Source organism: Mobula hypostoma, chromosome 4 (genome assembly GCF_963921235.1).
Source record: "Mobula hypostoma chromosome 4, sMobHyp1.1, whole genome shotgun sequence".
Taxonomy (NCBI): domain Eukaryota; kingdom Metazoa; phylum Chordata; class Chondrichthyes; order Myliobatiformes; family Myliobatidae; genus Mobula; species Mobula hypostoma.
This window is the reverse complement of record NC_086100.1, coordinates 35404237-35423896: the sequence shown is the minus strand read 5'-3', so window position 1 is coordinate 35423896 and position 19660 is coordinate 35404237. Positions and strand designations below refer to the sequence as shown.

At 40.7% G+C, this 19660-nt stretch overlaps 1 protein-coding gene across 2 annotated transcripts in view; it reads left to right on the top strand.

Annotated features, from left to right (window-relative positions):
- The window catches only part of LOC134345238 (uncharacterized), a 192641-nt gene that overhangs the window by 162415 nt on the left and 10566 nt on the right, over positions 1 to 19660 (top strand). For both annotated transcript variants that reach the window (XM_063045582.1, XM_063045581.1), the window contains 7 exons: positions 1418 to 1577; positions 1700 to 1798; positions 3307 to 3417; positions 7092 to 7286; positions 8579 to 8676; positions 13506 to 13564; positions 18762 to 18955. In XM_063045582.1, coding sequence (XP_062901652.1) covers positions 1418 to 1577; positions 1700 to 1798; positions 3307 to 3417; positions 7092 to 7286; positions 8579 to 8676; positions 13506 to 13564; positions 18762 to 18955 — 916 coding nt within the window. The remainder of the gene's footprint in view (positions 1 to 1417; positions 1578 to 1699; positions 1799 to 3306; positions 3418 to 7091; positions 7287 to 8578; positions 8677 to 13505; positions 13565 to 18761; positions 18956 to 19660) is intronic.

Sequence of the window (19660 nt, the reverse complement as noted above, 5' to 3'; positions counted from 1 at the left end):
TGCCTTCATGCTTCTGTACCAGAAAAGGGCATGCCCTGGGTGCTGGAGGTCCTTAATAATGGACGCTGCCTTTCTGAGACACCACTCCCTAACGATGTCCTGGGTACTTTGTAGACTAGTACCCAAGATGGAGCTGACTAGATTTACAACCTTCTGCAGCTTCTTTCAGTCCTGTGCAGTAGCCTCTCCATACCAGACAGTGATGCAGTGATCTCTTCAAACTCCTAATGAAGTATAGCTGCTGTCTTGCCTTCTTTATGACTACATTGATATGTTAGATCCTCAGAGATCTTGACACCCAGGAACTTGAAGCTGCTCACTCTATCCACTTCTGATCTCTCTATGAGGATTGATATGTGCTCCTTCGTCTTACCGTTCCGGAAGTCCACAATCAGCTCTTTCATCTTAATGATGTTGAGTGCCAGGTTGTTGCTGCGGCACCATTCCACTAGTTGGCATATCTCACTCCTGTACGCCCTCTCGTCACCACCTGAGATTTACCAACAATCTCAGGAAATTTGTAGATAGTATTTAAGCTATACCTAGCCACGCATCGGGGTATTGCTTGGCGGCATGACTCGAAGAAGCCTTTCTGGCCCTTCTACGCTGTACGTCAAGAAGAAATAAGAAAAATAGTTTGGCCAAAAGGTAACATACATCAAAGTTGCTAGTGAACGCAGCAGGCCAGGCAGCATCTATAGGAAGAAGCGCAGTCGACGTTTCAGGCCGAGACCCTTCGTCAGGACGAAGGGTCTCGGCCTGAAACGTCGACTGCGCTTCTTCCTATAGATGCTGCCTGGCCTGCTGCGTTCACCAGCAACTTTGATGTATGTTGCTTGAATTTCCAGCATCTGCAGAATTCCTGTTGTTTGGCCAAAAGGTATAACTTTTAATAGAGGCAGTTACAGCAACAGCTGGAAGTAAATTAAAAATGATTCCCAAGCTTATTATTTGAGCTCACTGAGATTCTTTGGAGTTACTCTGATAAAGTAGTACCAAGGAGAAACACTGACATATTTCCATGTTTCAAAAACCAGTCACAGCAAGATTACCTAATGTAATACCAGAGTGATACAGATGGGTTAGAGTTCCTGTTAGCATAGCCACCACAATCAGCCCAAGGTTGCACAATTCTTGTGTGTCCTCTTAAATGTACCTGACATACATAAATACTAAGGAAAACAGTCACATGAATCCCATCACTTCTGGCATCCTGGCTTTGAATTTTACTGTCTTATGGACCACCTGGTCCATCTGAACACGGTTCCATTTCATTGCCAGTACCAAAATGAAACTCAGCGTGAATTACACATTACTAATTCTGCATGTTGTACCTTCTCAGAATCCTCCGCTTTGTGTAACCTGTAAAAATTTATTGGGAATAATATATAAAACACTTGAAATTTTTCTTTTATAGTTAACTGCATGCATATGTAAAGATGGATTCACTGGTTTGAGCTGCCAATCTCCAGTTGATACTTGTCAGGCCCTCACATGCTTCACTGGAGTAAACTGCTCCTCGTCTGGGTGTGGATCATGTCCTGCTGGATTGAGTGGCGATGGAATACAGTGTTTGGGTAACATATTTTTAATTTTACTGCTTTAAAAAAAATGAACAAATGTTGTAATGCCATTCTGGAAGCATAAATTGTACAGATCTTATTCAAGCTAAATTATGAATATATATATATCCCAACAGACATAGACGAGTGCAAAGACGAAAACCCATGTTCTCCAAATGCAACATGTATTAATACTGTGAGAAGTTATAATTGTACTTGCAATGATGGATTTTCAGGTAGGTGTGATCTAAATGATATATAATAAACTTGTTTCTCTAGTAGTATCTTTCCTTAAACATAAATCAATTAAACACATAGTTCTAGTATAATTTTATAAATTTCTCCCTTTATTACATCTCTATTAAAAGATTTTCTATGTTTGCCATTTGCCTATATGTCCATTCATTCTTAATTAAACTCATATTGTGATCCAAGTGTTTCCAATTGATTAGTTAATTATTTAACCCCTTTTCAGCCCCCCACCAAAGGGCTCAATGATATATAAATTTGCTAATCATCTTTTTGTTTTGCAAGCTTTCAAAAATTGCTGCCACACACCCAAAAAGCCTCTATTAACACCACATTTTTGTGTTCTGTTTTCTTATGTTGATTTGAAATGCAGTATTCCAGCAGAACTCAGAAATCGCAGATCAAGTTGAACGAAATGTATTTACAAATTTAGCAATAGCACATGAAGATACAGAGACATTCAAAATACCAGCAGGGCAAAAAGATGTACCAAAAGTAGAAAATTGCCATTCATACGTGTGCTGCCCTTGCTGAGGTGTTGTAACATCAAATATTTCAGTCAGCCCAGCTCCATTCAAAAATGATATGACAGTCAGGATGTCGTGCCCTACTCCCTTGGATTTATTGCAGACTCAATTGCATGACATAGTGAAAAAAAAAGGAAAAATAACAAAATACATTGCAATTATCGTGTTCTATTCACACAAGTTAATATTCACAGATACGTAAGAACTTAGTTATGTTTCCTGCAGGTAAATATTATAAGATTCTGACAAGTAAATAGTATAGGAAAATAGTTTGTATAAACCACTAGCATTTCAAAAACTTAAAAATTACATTCTATTTCAGCAAAATCTTATTGATACCTTAGATAAACTTCTAAATAATATAACTTGAACTTACAAGCAATGCTTCTACTGGGGAAACAACAGGGTGGCTTTAGATGAAACTTCTTTAGCTTCTAACATAAACCTCGGCCTTCTGCCAGCTAATGTGTTTTTATACTTACTAGTTCCTGACTGCACTGGAAGTGACCCAATATAGATCTGAAACTGCTCATTAAAATGAAAGCTGAATATGCTTAATCACATATATAAACATAAATTAATTTCCTGAAGAGCAGAACAATCTGGTATTCTGAGAAACCGTATGATTGGCAATTTTCTACTTTTCACATTGAATCTTTGGGTTTTCAGCAAGTCAATGATTTCAGGGTCAAACCCTATAAAATTTGCAGATGCATAGCTGCAAAGATGTACAAAAAAACTGGTGGACTACTCAACTGAAATATTTTATGCTTGCATTGACTTAGTAAGTAACAAAAGACTACTTAATTCTCCTTGAGATTGTTGACTTGATAGGATGCATGAAGGATGGCATCATGACTATTGTAAGATGAAACTACTTTCTGAAAAATCGAAGACCATAAAGTGATAAACGTTTATGATTGCTCCACACTTTACAATAATGAAATCAATGTTTTAAACACTTCTAGGCAATGGGACATATTGCAGTGACATTACTGAATGTTCAACATGTTCACCTAATGCTGTCTGCAAAGACACAGGAGGAAAATTCAAATGCATTTGTAATGAACGATTTACAGGTAAGATAGTGATTAATTATTTTTAGAAATGTTTCTTCATTTTAGTTTCTGTGCTTATTTTAATCCATGTCTAAATGTTAGCTGATCCAAAACATACAACCGTGTTTCAAAATTTAGCAAGAATTTTGCAGTGATTTATTAGCTGTTCCAAGTGATTTCTTAACACAAACACTAGCACTTACTAGGATTGCAGAAGATCTGAACTTATTGGTCACTCATTGACTGCACTCTGATCTGAATTATGGAGTCTGACCCTAGTATCTGGACCATAAGATATAGGGTATCTACAATACCCTTTCAAGAGTTTTGTCACACAAGTAAAACCCAGCTAATTAACAAAGGTTTATGTTGATAATTTTGAAAAAGAATTCTGAATTTTCCTGAAGGGAAATGTATGTTGGTCAATCTTCCCATTATCCTGAACTTCTTGGGATCTGGGGAGATCAGTCTCATTGTCAACATGTTCCTGGAGTTGAGTGCTAGACCTGGAATAACAGCAGGGCTTTAAAATGACCGAAAAACAACAAAACTCGATACCATTTTGTCACTTATCAAGGCAATTGTAGCTTTTACATATTTCTGGATTAAAAGAATGAATTATAACATACCTTGGTTTTAAATGTTTAAAATATGTAAAATTATCTGCCAACCTTCGTAATAAATAATAATTTAAAGAATACATGCAACTAACTTCACTCTAATCTTTTTTCCCTGCTGTCCTACAATTTTCATTGTAAGCAGGATCCCAAAACAGCATTATCTTAAGCAGAGAAAAGAGAAATAAATCCCTGCTTGGGACTGAGATTATCCCTCACACTGATTAACCTGACATGTTAGTTAAAAGCATTTTCATTCCCGTTGTTGATTTAACATGAATTACCAGAGCAAAGTGGAGGATACTGTAATTACTTCCAGGGATAATAAAGCTAACTTAACATGCTTGGTGTAGGTATTAATAATATCTTGCAGATATTTTGAGAAGGGATTCTGAATTTTTTTAAAAACACCCATTAATTTTAGTGCAAGCCTTATTATAGAAACATAGAAACATAGAAAATGGGTGCAGGAGTAGGCCATTCGGCCCTTTGAGCCTGCACCGCCACTTATTATGATCATGGCTGATCATCCAACTCAGAACCCCTTCCCTCCATACCCCCTGACCCCCGTAGCCACAAGGGCCATATCTAACTCCCCCTTAAATATAGCCAATGAACTGGCCTCAACAGTTTCCTGTGGCAGAGAATTCCACAGATTCACCACTCTCTGTGTGAAGAAGTTTTTCCTAATCTCGGTCCTAAAAGGCTTCCCCTCTATCCTCAAACTGTGACCCCTCGTTCTGGACTTCCCCAACATCGGGAACAATCTTCCTGCATCTAGCCTGTCCAATCCCTTTAGGATCTTATACGTTTCAATCAGATCCCCCCTCAATCTTCTAAATCCCAACGAGTACAAGCCCAGTTCATCCAGTCTTTCTTCATATGAAAGTCCTGCCATCCCAGGAATCAATCTGGTGAACCTTCTTTGTACTCCCTCTATGGCAAAGATGTCTTTCCTCAGATTAGGGGACCAAAACTGCACACAATACTCCAGGTGTGGTCTCACCAAGGCCTTGTACAACTGCAGTAGTACCTCCCTGCTCCTGTACTCGAATCCTCTCGCTATAAATGCCAGCATACCATTCGCCTTTTTCACCACCTGCTGTACCTGCATGCCCACTTTCAATGACTGGTGTATAATGACACCCAGGTCTCGTTGCACCTCCCCTTTTCCTAATCAGCGACCATTCAGATAATAATCTGTTTTCCTATTTTTGCCACCAAAGTGGATAACTTCACATTTATCCACATTAAATTGCATCTGCCATGAATTTGCCCACTCACCCAACCTATCCAAGTCACCCTGCATCCTCTTAGCATCCTCCTCACAGCTAACACTGCCACCCAGCTTCGTGTCATCCGCAAACTTGGAGATGCTGCATTTAATTCCCTCATCCAAGTCATTAATATATATTGTAAACAACTGGGGTCCCAGCACTGAGCCTTGCGGTACCCCACTAGTCACCGCCCGCCATTCTGAAAAGGTCCCGTTTATTCCCACTCTTTGCTTCCTGTCTGCTAACCAATTCTCCACCCACACCAATACCTTACCCCCAATACCGTGTGCTTTAAGTTTGCACACTAATCTCCTGTGTGGGACCTTGTCAAAAGCCTTTTGAAAATCCAAATATACCACATCCACTGGTTCTCCCCTATCCACTCTACTAGTTACATCCTCAAAAAATTCTATGAGATTCGTCAGACATGATTTTCCTTTCACAAATCCATGCTGACTTTGTCCGATCATTTCACCGCTTTCCAAATGTGCTGTTATCACATCCTTGATAACTGACTCCAGCAGTTTCCCCACCACCGACGTTAGGCTAACCGGTCTATAATTCCCCGGTTTCTCTCTCCCTCCTTTTTTAAAAAGTGGGGTTACATTAGCCACACTTCAATCCTCAGGAACTAGTCCAGAATCTAACGAGTTTTGAAAAATTATCACTAATAGAAACATAGAAACATAGAAAATAGGTGCAGGAGTAGGCCATTCGGCCCTTCGAGCCTGCACCGCCATTTATTATGATCATGGCTGATCATCCAACTCAGAACCCAGCCTTCCCTCCATACCCCCTGACCCCTGTAGCCACAAGGGCCATATCTAACTTCCTTTTAAACATAGCTAATGAACTGGCCTCAACAGTTTGCTGTGGCAGAGAATTCCACAGATTCACCACTCTCTGTGTGAAGAAGTTTTTCCTAACCTCGGTCCTAAAAGGCTTCCCCTCTATCCTCAAACTGTGACCCCTCGTTCTAGACCTCCCCAACATCGGGATCAATCTTCCCGCATCTAGCCTGTCCAATCCCTTTAGGATCTTATACGTTTCAATCAGATCCCCCCTCAATCTTCTAAATTCCAACGAGTACAAGCCCAGTTCATCCAGTCTTTCTTCATATGAAAGACCTGCCATCCCAGGAATCAATCTGGTGAACCTTCTTTGTACTCCCTCTATGGCAAAGATGTCTTTCCTCAGATTAGGGGACCAAAACTGCACACAATACTCCAGGTGTGGTCTCACCAAGGCCTTGTACAACTGCAGTAGTACCTCCCTGCTCCTGTACTCGAATCCTCTCGCTATAAATGCCAGCATACCGTTCGCCTTTTTCACCGCCTGCTGTACCTGCATGCCCACTTTCAATGACTGGTGTATAATGACACCCAGGTCTCGTTGCACCTCCCCTTTTCCTAATCGGCCACCATTCAGATAATAATCTGTTTTCCTATTTTTGCCACCAAAGCATCCACTATTTCTTGGGCTACTTCCTTAAGCACTCTAGGATGCAGACCATCTGGCCCTGGGGATTTATCTGCCTTCAATCCCTTCAATTTACCTAACACCACTTCCCTACTAACATGTATTTCACTCAGTTCCTCCATCTCACTGGACCCTATCTTCCTCATTTGTACGCTGTTTCTTACTGATATATTTTCTATTCAACAGAAAGCCACTATAACATTAAAAAGTGATGGTTTTTGCTTGTGAAAATATCTTAAAGCTCTCTAATCTTTTAAAAGTTTGCAATAGCTGCAAAAGTTTAGAACATAAAATTTTCCTTTAAAATGTTCTTTTTCTCCAGGAAATGGAACAACCTGCACGCCATTGCCCGGACCATGTGACTCTTTCCAGTGCCCTCCCACATTCTGCAGGAATTTTGGAACCTGCTCTCTCAATCCTTCTCTAAACTGCACACCTGTCTGCCGGTGCCCAAGTCCGTATACAGGAGAGCGGTGTACACTTGTATCTTTGGTATTCACTGCAGAACAGTCACCAGGTGTGTTACTATTTGTTTGTGTAAATTTATTTAATGCAAATAGGACTATTTCAATGTTGTACAAGGCAGATATTTAGATAGATATACTTTATTGATCCCAAGGGAAATTGGGCTTCGTTACAGCTGCACCAACCAAGAATAGAGCATAAATATAGCAATACAAAAACCACAAACAATCAATGTTCAATTTGACACATTGAAATCATAGATGACAATAAAGTTTAAAAGATAAAACAAAAATACATTGAACTTAAAAGGAAGCTTCCAGATCCTCAAGATCTCTATGACTTCACATTACATTGTAGAAAACTCAGACGCAAGAATATTCCATCAAAAGCAAATTATGCTGGAATATGTATGCTTCTGGATGAACTTACTGAGCAGTACCAAAGAATGTATTTTATATGTTTGTGTTGGTTTGAACACATTTCTATATTTATTGTGTTTGTTTGGACTTGCATGGTGTCTCACAAAATTCAGTGTTAAATCTATAAAAAGTTAATCTGAGTTAGTGTGTAGAAAATGAAAATCTATCATGTAAACTTGATATATAATTAGCAAAGCGGTTCCTCTGCCCATTGCAGATTGATCTGAGTCAGAGTTGTTGCAATTCCATAACCAAAATTTGATCACAGTTACAGTTAGAACGTAAGAGCCAGAAAATAATTTCAGTCTATATCAGAATACAGATCAATATAAATGAGAGAAAATCTGCAGAAGCTGGAAATCAAAGCAATACACACAAAATACTGGAGGAACTCAGCAGGCCAGGCAGCATCAATGGAAAAAGTCCTGGTCAATGGTCTCGGCCCAAAACATCGACTGTTCACTCTTCCTTAGATGCTGCCTGGCTTGCTGAGTTCCTCCAGCATTTTGTGTGTATTGTACTAATAAATATGATTTATTTTACAATATATATTTTGAAGCTATGAACTTCTAATTTGATGAAAATATAACATTTTATGTTCAAGGGAATAGTGGGAATCAATAATTTTGTTACAAAGAGTCCCAGCCTTAGCTGCTATTAGAACTCTGTTGAAGAGGGACATTTAATTAAACAGTTTTATGATAGAGCTGCTCAAAGGATGGAATTGACCCATGTATTCTGTCATAAGAACAATGAAGGAACTTCCCCCTTCCTAGGGATAGTTTACACATTCAATAAATGATAAATGGAAAAGGTCAGCCAGACATCAAGACATAATTTCATATTTTTGGAATTAGGTATACAGTATAACAGCACTATTAAATGTTAGTTGTGAGAAAATATGTTTTGATGTTTTTACTTCCAGATCTTCCCAAGAGAGTAGTCAATATCACATCGACTTTAACAAATGTTAACGAAATTTCAGAAATTAACCCAAATTTGGCTGAGAGCATCAGACAAAAGGTATGATCATTTTATTTTCTCTTTTTTCATTGACATTTATTTGTTGACAGTGGCATTTGAATATCTGCATGAGTGTAAATGATCTAAGAATGATAATTTCTTGTAGGTGTTTACAAATATTGACTATGGTATTTGTCAATGTGAAGCAGAAATATAGTACAGATTTTGTCACAAGAATCTAATGTTAGATTATTCCAAATCAAGAATGAGAAATAGTCTCACACTACTTGGGTATCACACAAAGCAAAGTTTGAAAAACTTGTAGCCCAACCCATTAGACACTTAGAAACATTAAAGTTTTATTTTCAAAGTGAATCAGATCAGAACTATTGAGGGAGATTGCAGTTATCACTTCTATATAACCCTAAACATATTAATGATTGCTTCATCATTTTTTAAAACTGAATAAGATGTTAAGAGTGAGTTAGTATTCTAGATAGATATCAAAACTAAAAGAAAAGTGTCTCAAAATCAGATTGAGAATAATATCCATAAAACAGAAGATAAAAAAGTGTTAAAGATGTAATCATACAAGTCCTTTTCTGTAGTTTTTTCGGCACCTTCCCTCTTAAACATTAGAAAATGCTATACATGTAGTTGTAGCATAATGTCTGTGTTGTCCACCGGAATGGTACTGGAGGATTGGAGGGAGGCGAATGTTGTCCCCTTGTTCAAAAAAGGTAGTAGGGATAGTCTCGGTAATTATAGACCAGTGAGCCTTATGTCTGTGGTGGGAAAGCTGTTGGAAAAGATTCTTAGAGATAGGATCTATGGGAATTTAGAGAATCATGGTCTGATCAGGGACAGTCAGCATGGCTTTGTGAAGGGCAGATCGTGTCTAACAAGCCTGATAGAGTTCTTTGAGGAGGTGACCAGGCATATAGATGAGGGTAGTGCAGTGGATGTGATCTACATGGATTTTAGTAGGACATTTGACAAGGTTCCACATGGTAGGCTTATTCAGAAAGTCAGAAGGCATGGGATCCAGGGAAGTTTGGCCAGGTGGATTCAGAATTGGCTTGCCTGCAGAAGGCAGAGGATCGTGGTGGAGGGAGTACATTCGGATTGGAGGGTTGTGACTAGTGGTATCCCACAAGGTTTGGTTCTGGGACCTCTACTTTTCATGATTTTTATTAATGACCTGGATGTCAGGGTAGAAGGGTAGGCTGGCAAGTTTGCAGATGACACAAAGGTTGGTGGTGTTGTGGATAGTGTAGAGGATTGTCAAAGATTGCAGAGAGACATTGATAGGATGCAGAGGTGGGCTGAGAAGTGGCAGATGAAGTTCAACCTGGAGAAGTGTGAGGTGGTACACTTTGGAAGGACAAACTCCAAGGCAGAGTACAAAGTAAATGGCAGGATACTTGGTAGTGTGGAGGAGCAGAGGGATCTGGGGGTACATGTCCACAGATTCCTGAAAGTTGCCTCACAGGTGGATAGGGTAGTTAAGAAAGCTTATGGGGTGTTAGCTTTCTTAAGTCAAGGGATAGAGTTTAAGAGTCGCGATGTAATGATGCAGCTCTATGAAACTCTGGTTAGGCCACACTTGGAGTACTGTGTCCAGTTCTGGTCACCTCACTATAGGAAGGATGTAGAAGCATTGGAAAGGATACAGAGGAGATTTACCAGGATGCTGCCTAGTTTAGAGAGTATGCATTATGATCAGAGAATAAGGGAGCTAGGGCTTTACTCTTTGGAGAGAAGGAGGATGAAAGGAGACATGATAGAGGTGTACAAGATAATAAGAGGAATAGATAGAGTGGATATCCAGCGCCTCTTCCCCAGGGCACCACTGCTCAATACAAGAGGACATGGCTTTAAGGTAAGGGGTGGGAAGTTCAAGGGGGATATTAGAAGAAGGGTTTTTACTCAGAGAGGAATGCACTGCCTGAGTCAGTGGTGGAGGCAGATACACTAGTGAAATTTAAGAGACTACTGGACAGGTATATGGAGGAATTTAAGGTGGGGGGTTATATGGGAGGCAGGGTTTGAGGGTCAGCACAACATTGTACGCCAAAGGGCCTGTACTGTGCTGTACTATTCTATGTTTATGCTGAGCAGAATAACACAGGAACAAGCCCTAAGGCCGCCAAATCATGTGCCAAATTTATTAAGCTAATGATATCTGATTAAACTAAGTCTTCTGCCAGAACATGGTCCATATCCCTCTGGATACTCACATGCATACAGTATCTGCCTCTGCCATCATCCCGGCAGCCCATTCCAGGCACCAACCAGAAATAAATGCAATATTCCAGATGCGGATTAACCAGAGTTCTATAAAGCTGCAACATAGTTTTCTGACTCATGCTTCCCATGCTTCAGCTAATAAATGCTAGCGTGCCATAAGCCGCCTTTCCCTCCCTGTGCAGCCATGTACAGAGATCCCAAGTTCTCTCTGTACCTTGTAACACATACAGCAAACCTCTGGTGTTTATGATTCCCTTGGTACATCAGTGTTTTTGAGGCTCCTACCGTTAACTGTGTTCTTTTCCTTTATAGTGCAACCCCTCATTTGTCTGGGTTCAACTACAGTTGCTATCTTTCCACACTTTTGCAACCTATTTTTGGCTCACTATATCCTACACTATCCACAATGTCAGCAATCTGTGTATCACCTAAAAACTGGATAACCAAACCATCCACTTTTTCATTCAAAATATATCATTTTCTAATCTATGATATTCAAGTGGCAAGATATCATAGATCCAATACATCTTAATCTTCTGGATCAGGGATCTTGTCAAATGCCTTACTAAAATCCTTCTACACAAAATCTACTGCTCTACTTACATCAATCACCTTTGTCACCTCCTCGAAATGCCTAATCAAGTTAATAAAGAATGATCTGCCCTGCACAAAGCCATGCTGACTGTCCATAATTAGGCCATGCTATTCTAAATATTTGTAAAACACATCCCTAAAAATCCTCTCCAATAGCCTCTGATGTGAGACCCACTGGTCTATGATATCCAGTCTATCCAAGATGGTGTGTGGCAGAGTGTCGCAACGCATTGCAGGCTGCTCTGTACACTTCTGTTATAATTATTCTACCTTTTTAAATCTAAATTCTGTCTCTAAGACTTAAATTCAATGAATCAATCTGTATGAACAGTGTGCATAACAGCAATAAACTAGTTCCAGTTCTAATTTCAATTGTCCCCATTTTCATCCTTGGGGGGACAAAAAAGGAACAAAATCAGTAACTCACCAGTACTCCAGGACCTCACCTGTCGCTAGAGAAGACACACAGATCTTGGTCAAGTTCCCAGCAATATCATTGTCTTTCTCAATAAGTTGATGTGTATCCCATCAGCACCTGAGGACTCATCTACCCTAACAATCTTGTAGACACCAAGACCATGACCAGCTCTTTCCTTATCTCTACATACCCTGACATATTAGTATGCCCTAACATTGTTCCCCTCACTTCATTACCTTGTATCTGTAATTTATGAATTGTCCAAGCCAAGGTTTTCATTGTACCTGTACCTTACTGTACATGCGGACATGAAAATAAACTTGATTCAAGCCTCAAAATCGCAGGACCACTCTTCAAGCCGAGGGTCAAGATGTACCATTTCTATTCCCTTGTAATAAAATATTGGACCAAGAAGCAGATTATGTCCATATAGTTCCAAAACAAATGTACAAAGGTATTGCGGTAAGCAAAGAAAAATATTTTACGTAGTGCAAGCTTTTGTGCACAATGTCGTTAAAATTTTGCTGGAAGTGGTAGGCAGTTCTCTACATGCATAATTCTTCAGTAAATTACTTCAAAGTGCTCTATTCAGATACCAATATTTGTCAAGAATCTTTTCAGTGTGTTTGACTAGCATCAGTTAGTGTAAAGCGCACAAATATTAGCATGCTGCAAAGCTGCACCATGAATACAAAACTGAAGGAATCTTAACTGAGTTCTTTATAGAAGGGTGAAGATCTCAACCTGCACAAGTTAAAGAACCCATCCCTTTCTGAGCCACAGCTTGACTTGTTTCCTGACAGAGATTTGTTACATTTTGCATGAAAATTGTTAATTATTCATCTTTACTGCTGGAGACCATAACCTCCAGCATCCTTACTCCTGTTGTCCAGCATTTCAATATCCCAAAAGAACTCGTAAGGAAGTCTTGAAGGTTAGGGTAATTTTTTTTCACTGCATCAGGGATCCTGGTTCAATTTCTGCCACCATCTATAATGAGTTAATATGTTCTTCCCATGACTATGTGGGTTTCCTCCAGATGCTCCAGTTCCCTCTCACGTTTCAAAGACCTACAGTTGGGGTTAGTAAGTGGTGAGCATGCTGTGTTGGTGTGGTGAGACCAGCAGGTTGCCGCCAGGACATCCTCAGACTGTATCTCACTCTATGTTTCAATGTATGTGTGATAAATAAAGCTAATCTTTAAAATCTTTAACTCAGAGGTTCATATCCATACCCACCAGTAAAGTGCAGTACTTCCCCGAAGCACCATTTGAGGTAGCAATTCCCAGTGGAATCTACCACTTCAACAGCTCGAACCACAGAGGAGGCTGTAGCTCAGAACTCACTCTGCTTCTGAAAACATTGATGATAACTCATGACACTTACAGAGCACTAAGTGTTTGTGACATCTGTGCTCAGCCCATTGTGTTAGACTGCCCATTGCCCATTGTGGCAGACTGCCCATTGCCCATTGTGGCAATCTGCATAACTGCTCCAGATACTCTGCCAAGTGTCTCTGCAGGACACCGTTTGTTTACACAGTCAAATACATTTCTACTTCAGCATGTTTAATAATATGTCTATCCATGAAAATAAATAAAAATAAAAAATCTTTTAAATGTTTTAGGTACTTGAAAAGGCAAAGGAAGTGCAGCAATTTAATAATATTTCAGAACCTCGTTACTGGTAGGTACAGATCTCTATTTTTGTGTTTATTTTGAAAGGATTAAAGTTAAATTTATTTATTATTACTCTACATTTATGGGTTAGAGTTCAACTTCATCATTCACATAATGAATGATTGGCCAGTATTACACTCAAGTTTATTTTAATGTTTTCTGTTCCCGTGGATTTGTTACTGTGTAGTGTTCTTTTCATTGGAGACAACCACTTCTGTCAATATGCTGTGGGCTCCACTAAAGATGGGTTTTCTGCATGAAAGTTCAATGTGTTCAGATCTGTCCAATCAAATCATTATGCTGATAATATTGTGGCTGTAATAGCTATCAATGGGCAATAAATTATTGGGCTATTGCTTCCAATTAAGTTTATTTGGAAAATTCACCTAAGTACTTCTAATTGTTAAAAATTATGAAGAGTCTAGATCAAGGTGACAACTACTACCATTGAAAAAGAAAACTATTGGGAATATATGAAAAAGCATGGACGAATAGAGGCAAATTAATTCTCATCCCATTTGCCAGCACTGCAGCCTTCTATGACTTGGCAATTCAAGCATTCAACCAGAATGTTTTAAGTGTGTCTATCCCGCCACCTACTCAGACTGGGGTTCCAAACTCCAACCACCTCTAGGTGAAATATTCTTCCCTATATCCTGTCTCCACCACTTTCCAATTCACACTGAACCTATGCCCTTTAGTTTAATACAGAAAGGTTTCCTACATTCCTTGCATTCTCCATCCCCCTTTCCCATTCCAGAATCATCTCCTCTCAATACTCAGCACTCCACCCACTTTGCACCAATTCCAACGCTGTCAGGCAACCCACAGATTAAGGTAGTGCCATTGTGGTTTGGTGCACTAAGCTCAACCTCGCAAAATCCAGGCTGTAACACTCAAACACCTCCTCAGGCCATGATCCCAGGAACAAACACCATCATCTCATGGACCATTACAAGATCTCATTGCATTAAGTGATCTATCCTCCAGAATTCCTCCAATTTGATAGTTCCTCAAGCTTGCACTGCCTGCTTCTATCACATTCCCAAGATCCGTAAGCAGGACTGCCCTGGGGGACTCATTGTTTTTGCCTGTCATTATCCCATCAAGTGTACCTCTTTATAGCCTGATTTTGACTTATCTTACCATCCCTATTCTGTCCATTCCTTGGCCATCTATATATATCTGGCATACTTCTTAGCAGTGAGGAGGATGCTAAGAGGATGCAGGGTGACTTGGATAGGTTGGGTGAGTGGGCAAACTCATGGCAGATGCAATTTAATGTGGATAAATGTGAAGTTATCCACTTTGGTGGCAAAAATAGGAAAACAGATTATTATCTGAATGGTGGCCGATTAGGAAAAGGGGAGGTGCAACGGGACCTGGGTGTCATTATACACCAGTCATTGAAAGTGGGCATGCAGGTACAGCAGGCGGTGAAAAAGGCGAACGGTATGCTGGCATTTATAGCGAGAGGATTCGAGTACAGGAGCAGGGAGGTACTACTGCAGTTGTACAAGGCCTTGGTGAGACCACACCTGGAGTATTGTGTGCAGTTTTGGTCCCCTAATCTGAGGAAAGACATCTTTGCCATAGAGGGAGTACAAAGAAGGTTCACCAGATTGATTCCTGGGATGGCAGGTCTTTCATATGAAGAAAGACTGGATGAACTGGGCTTGTACTCGTTGGAATTTAGAAGATTGAGGGGGGATCTGATTGAAACGTATAAGATCCTAAAGGGATTGGACAGGCTAGATGCGGGAAGATTGTTCCCGATGTTGGGGAGGTCCAGAACGAGGGGTCACAGTTTGAGGATAGAGGGGAAGCCTTTTAGGACCGAGGTTAGGAAAAACTTCTTCACACAGAGGGTGGTGAATCTGTGGAATTCTCTGCCACAGCAAACTGTTGAGGCCAGTTCATCGGCTATGTTTAAGAGGGAGTTAGATATGGCCCTTGTGGCTACAGGGGTCAGGGGGTATGGAGGGAAGGCTGGGTTCTGAGTTGGATGATCAGCCATGATCATAATAAATGGCGGTGCAGGCTCGAAGGGCCGAATGGCCTACTCCTGCACCTATTTTCTATGTTTCTATACCCTCCCCCATCAAGTTGAAGCCATGGACACCTGCATGTGTCCCAGCTATGCCTGCCTTTTTCTTGGCTATATGAAATAGTCCATGTTCCCCAACTCTTTCTGCACTACACTGCATTGGTGCTGCTTCCTGCACCCATGCTGAGCTGATCAATTTCATTAACCTGGTCTCCAATTTCTACCTTGCCCTCAAATTTACTTGGTCCTTCTCTGACACCTCTCTCCTATTACTCCATTTCTTTGTCTCCATCGTTGGGGACGGACTGTCTACTGATATCTTTTATAAACCTACTGACCCTCACATCTTGACTATATCTCTTCCCACCTTGTCACTTGCAAATATATTATTCCTTTTTCTCAGTTCCTCCATCTTCATTGCATCTATATTCCGAATGAGGCTTTCTATTCCAGAGCATCTGAGATGTTAAAGAATAGGATTTTACCTTCCTCTACCATATCTCCCACAATCCCTATCATCCATCCTTATCCCATCTTCCTGTTGCCATAACAGGGATAGAGTTCCCCTTGTCCTTACCTACCACCCCACTAGCCTCCACATTCTGCACCTCACTTCTGGCTTACTAGCTCATCTGCTGAGTTCTTCCAGCAGTTTATTATTGGCTTCTTTTTCCAGTATCTGCCCTTTGTTGTATCACTACCAATTTTCATGCATTCTGCAAACTTCCTATTATATCTCATGCACTCATAATCAAATCGTTAAGGTATATAACAAACACTGAGGTACACCAGATGAGACAAGCTTTCAGTCAGAAGAAAACAAATCTCTACCATCACCCCATGCCAAATCAGTTCAGGATCCAATTTATCAGCTTTTCTTGGATCCTCTGTGCTCTTGTATTTTGGAGCAGCTTTCCATGTGAAACTTCGTCCAAGGCTCCACTGAAATCCATATTGACTTTATGTATACGTTTTGTTATCAGACTGTAAAGTTCAGCTCTGACGGGATCTTCCTGCTAAGAAAGACATACTGACTATTTTTGATTACCCTTCCTTGTCCAAAAGTAGTTTAATTTTGTTCCTAAGAACCTTTTCCAGTAATTTCCCTTCTACTGATACTAGGCTCCCAGCGCTGTAATTACCCAACTAATCCTGGCTCTCCCTCTCCTTCCTGAGTAAAGACGCCATACCTGCCATCCTTCAGTTATCTGACACCTCTCCCATGGTCAGCAAAGATTTAATAATCCCCTTCAAACCCCCTGCAATCTCCTCCCAGGACTGAGATCCCCATCTGATTAGCCCTTATGTGATTGATCTACTGTTAGGCCTGCTAAGACATCTAATATCTCCTTTTCAATGAAAGTTCCTCTATAAGCAAGTCACGAAGCATCTCCATAGTCAAGCAAGTGCTGAAAGACACAAAGTTCTTCATCGGTGATGACCCAATTCCAATGGTATCTGAACAGCCTGTCAAAAGCCTGGGTAGATAGTATAACACCAGCGTCACGGACAAAGAGCAGGTGCAGTAACTAAAACAACACATCGCCAACGGCATGGATAACATTGACAAAACCATGCTGCCTGGAAAACCGAAGCTCTGGTGCTTACAGTTTGGACTCCTACCCCTGATGATGTGGCCACTCGCTGTCTATGAGGTCCCACTAACAACCGTGAAGAAACTTGAGTGAACCATCACGTCATTTGAAACGAAGTGGCTCTGTGTCCCAAGCTGTATCAGTAACATCAGTCTCCATGGTAAAAAGCAGTCCTTGAACTACCTTTCACTGGCCTTACAGAGGAATTCAAGTGTTCTAAGGTGCACCTACAGATAACACTCAAAGACTCTTGTGACAAGACCATCAGTAATGCTGCACAGTCCTTATCAACTGGCTGCAAACAGATTTAGCTTTCTCATCAGAGCTACATATGATGTGCTTCCCTCACAAAAAAAAAACCTCAGCCACTGGTTCGGTGAAGACCCAACTTGTTCCCTGTGCCCAATTCCGGCAACCCTCAGGCGTATCTTGGCAAGCTGCAAAACCAACCTCACACAAGGCAGATACATGTGGTGTCACACCCAGGTCTTGAAGAGTCTGACAGCAGCAATCGAGACCAAGAGGATAGCAACCAACTTCTTGTCTCCTGGAACGACTAATGCTCTGACACCAGCAGCATTCATCTGGTAGGGAGAGAAAAGATCAACTAATCTCCCTCCTAAGCCAGAAACAGGACAGATGAACATGGCCTGTGACTGGAAAATGCTGGTGGATGTCAATAAACAACTCATCTTCCCACTGGAAATTGCTACCACAAACCTTAGGCCAGACTTTGTTCCCTGGTCCAATTCATCATCGTCTACATCGTGGAATTCACAGTCCTGTGGGAGGATTCAGTGGCTGAAGCATATGAGCGCAAAAGGCTACATTATGCTGATCTAGCAGCTGACGCTCGGGGATGAGGCTGGAAAATCAAAGTTTGTCCTGTGAAAGTGGGTTGTAGGTGATTTATAGCCACATCCACCATCAAATTGCTGAAGGAGCTAGGGATCGGCAAGCATCAGAGGCAGTGCAAAGAAGCAGTCACCAGTTTTGGATCAAGTGAAAAGACCTCTCCTGGGCTCCAGGATAGCATCAAGAGTGTGGGAAGACACAATGGGTGGGGGTGACTCTAGGAAGCCAGAAGTCATCGTCGAGCCCTCCAGAGATTTAGTGGACTAAAACATCGAGGAAGGAGGATGCCCACTTGAAAACCCCTGCGAGACAGCCCTGTGCCATTCCCAACATCAAGGCAGTCTCGAGCAAGTGCTCAGGACCTGTTGGAATGAGGGATATGAATATCCCATCCTGCGTTTTTTGATTTTTTTTAATGTATATAAAGGGAACTCAATCTAAAATAAATTAGCCAGTTATTGGGTAGGATCACGCTAAAGGAAAGGGTCCTTCCTTGTCGAGCTACTGATGAGTTGCAATGTGTTTCTTCACCTCTTGCTCACTATGATGCACAAGTACAGAACTGTGTAGAGTTCCTCTACTGATACATCAGACCTCTCACTACAACCAGTTTTATTTTGTTCATTCTAGTGTCAATAAGTAAATACAATTGATGAATTAATGTATAAACAAGATGACTAACTTGTGCATCTGCTGTACACAAACAGGAAACGGGAAGGAAATGTTGTTGCTTCAACTGACTGTTTCTTCAATTACAATGGAAACAGGACTGTAATTGATTTTCTAAATGAAGACTTGCATCCTACAATTTTGACTGCCTTCAACAATGCAGAACGTGCTGCAACTCCTGTTACTGACTTTGCACCTTTAAACAGTAGTGACATTCAGGATGTATTTAAACGTAAGTAGAAGATTTTAGCACTTATTTGGTGAAATAGCCCAATAATCCAGAGGTAAGAGTTCAAATCTCACTACAGCAGCCGTGGAATTTAAATTAAGTTCATAATTTGAGAAAAGAACAACCACCTACCATGAATCAGTGCTCCTCCATTCTGAACAATACTTGGCCAAAGCACAAAATGTGTTCTAGGTGGGTGTCTTTGGTAGCTTAGTTCTGAGCATCAAAGCAGTCTGACGTCAGGCATTAAATATTATAGTGATTGAATTCGTAAGTGGCACAAAGGAGTATGATAATGAATGCCAGCGGTCAAATATCCCACCCCTAGGTTAGCACTGATGAGCATTGTCCTAGGCCCATCCATTTTCAGTTGCTTCATCAATGACCTTCCTTCCATCATAAGATCAAAAGTGGACATATTTGCTGTTGATTGTACAATATTCAATCCCATTTGAAGCTCCTCTGCAAAAGAAGCACTCCAAGTCTTCCTGCAGAAGGTCTGGATAACATTCAGACAGGGGCAGATAGGTGAAAAGTAACGTTTGTCCCACAAAAGTACAAGGCAATGGCATTCTTCAACAGAAGACAATAAACACATATCCCATTGTACCCCTTACTTTGTGTCACTACTGACCAGAAATGAAACTGGAACAGCCACATAAACATGGTGAGAGATTTGTTACTCCTTGTCAAGTGACTCAACTCTGA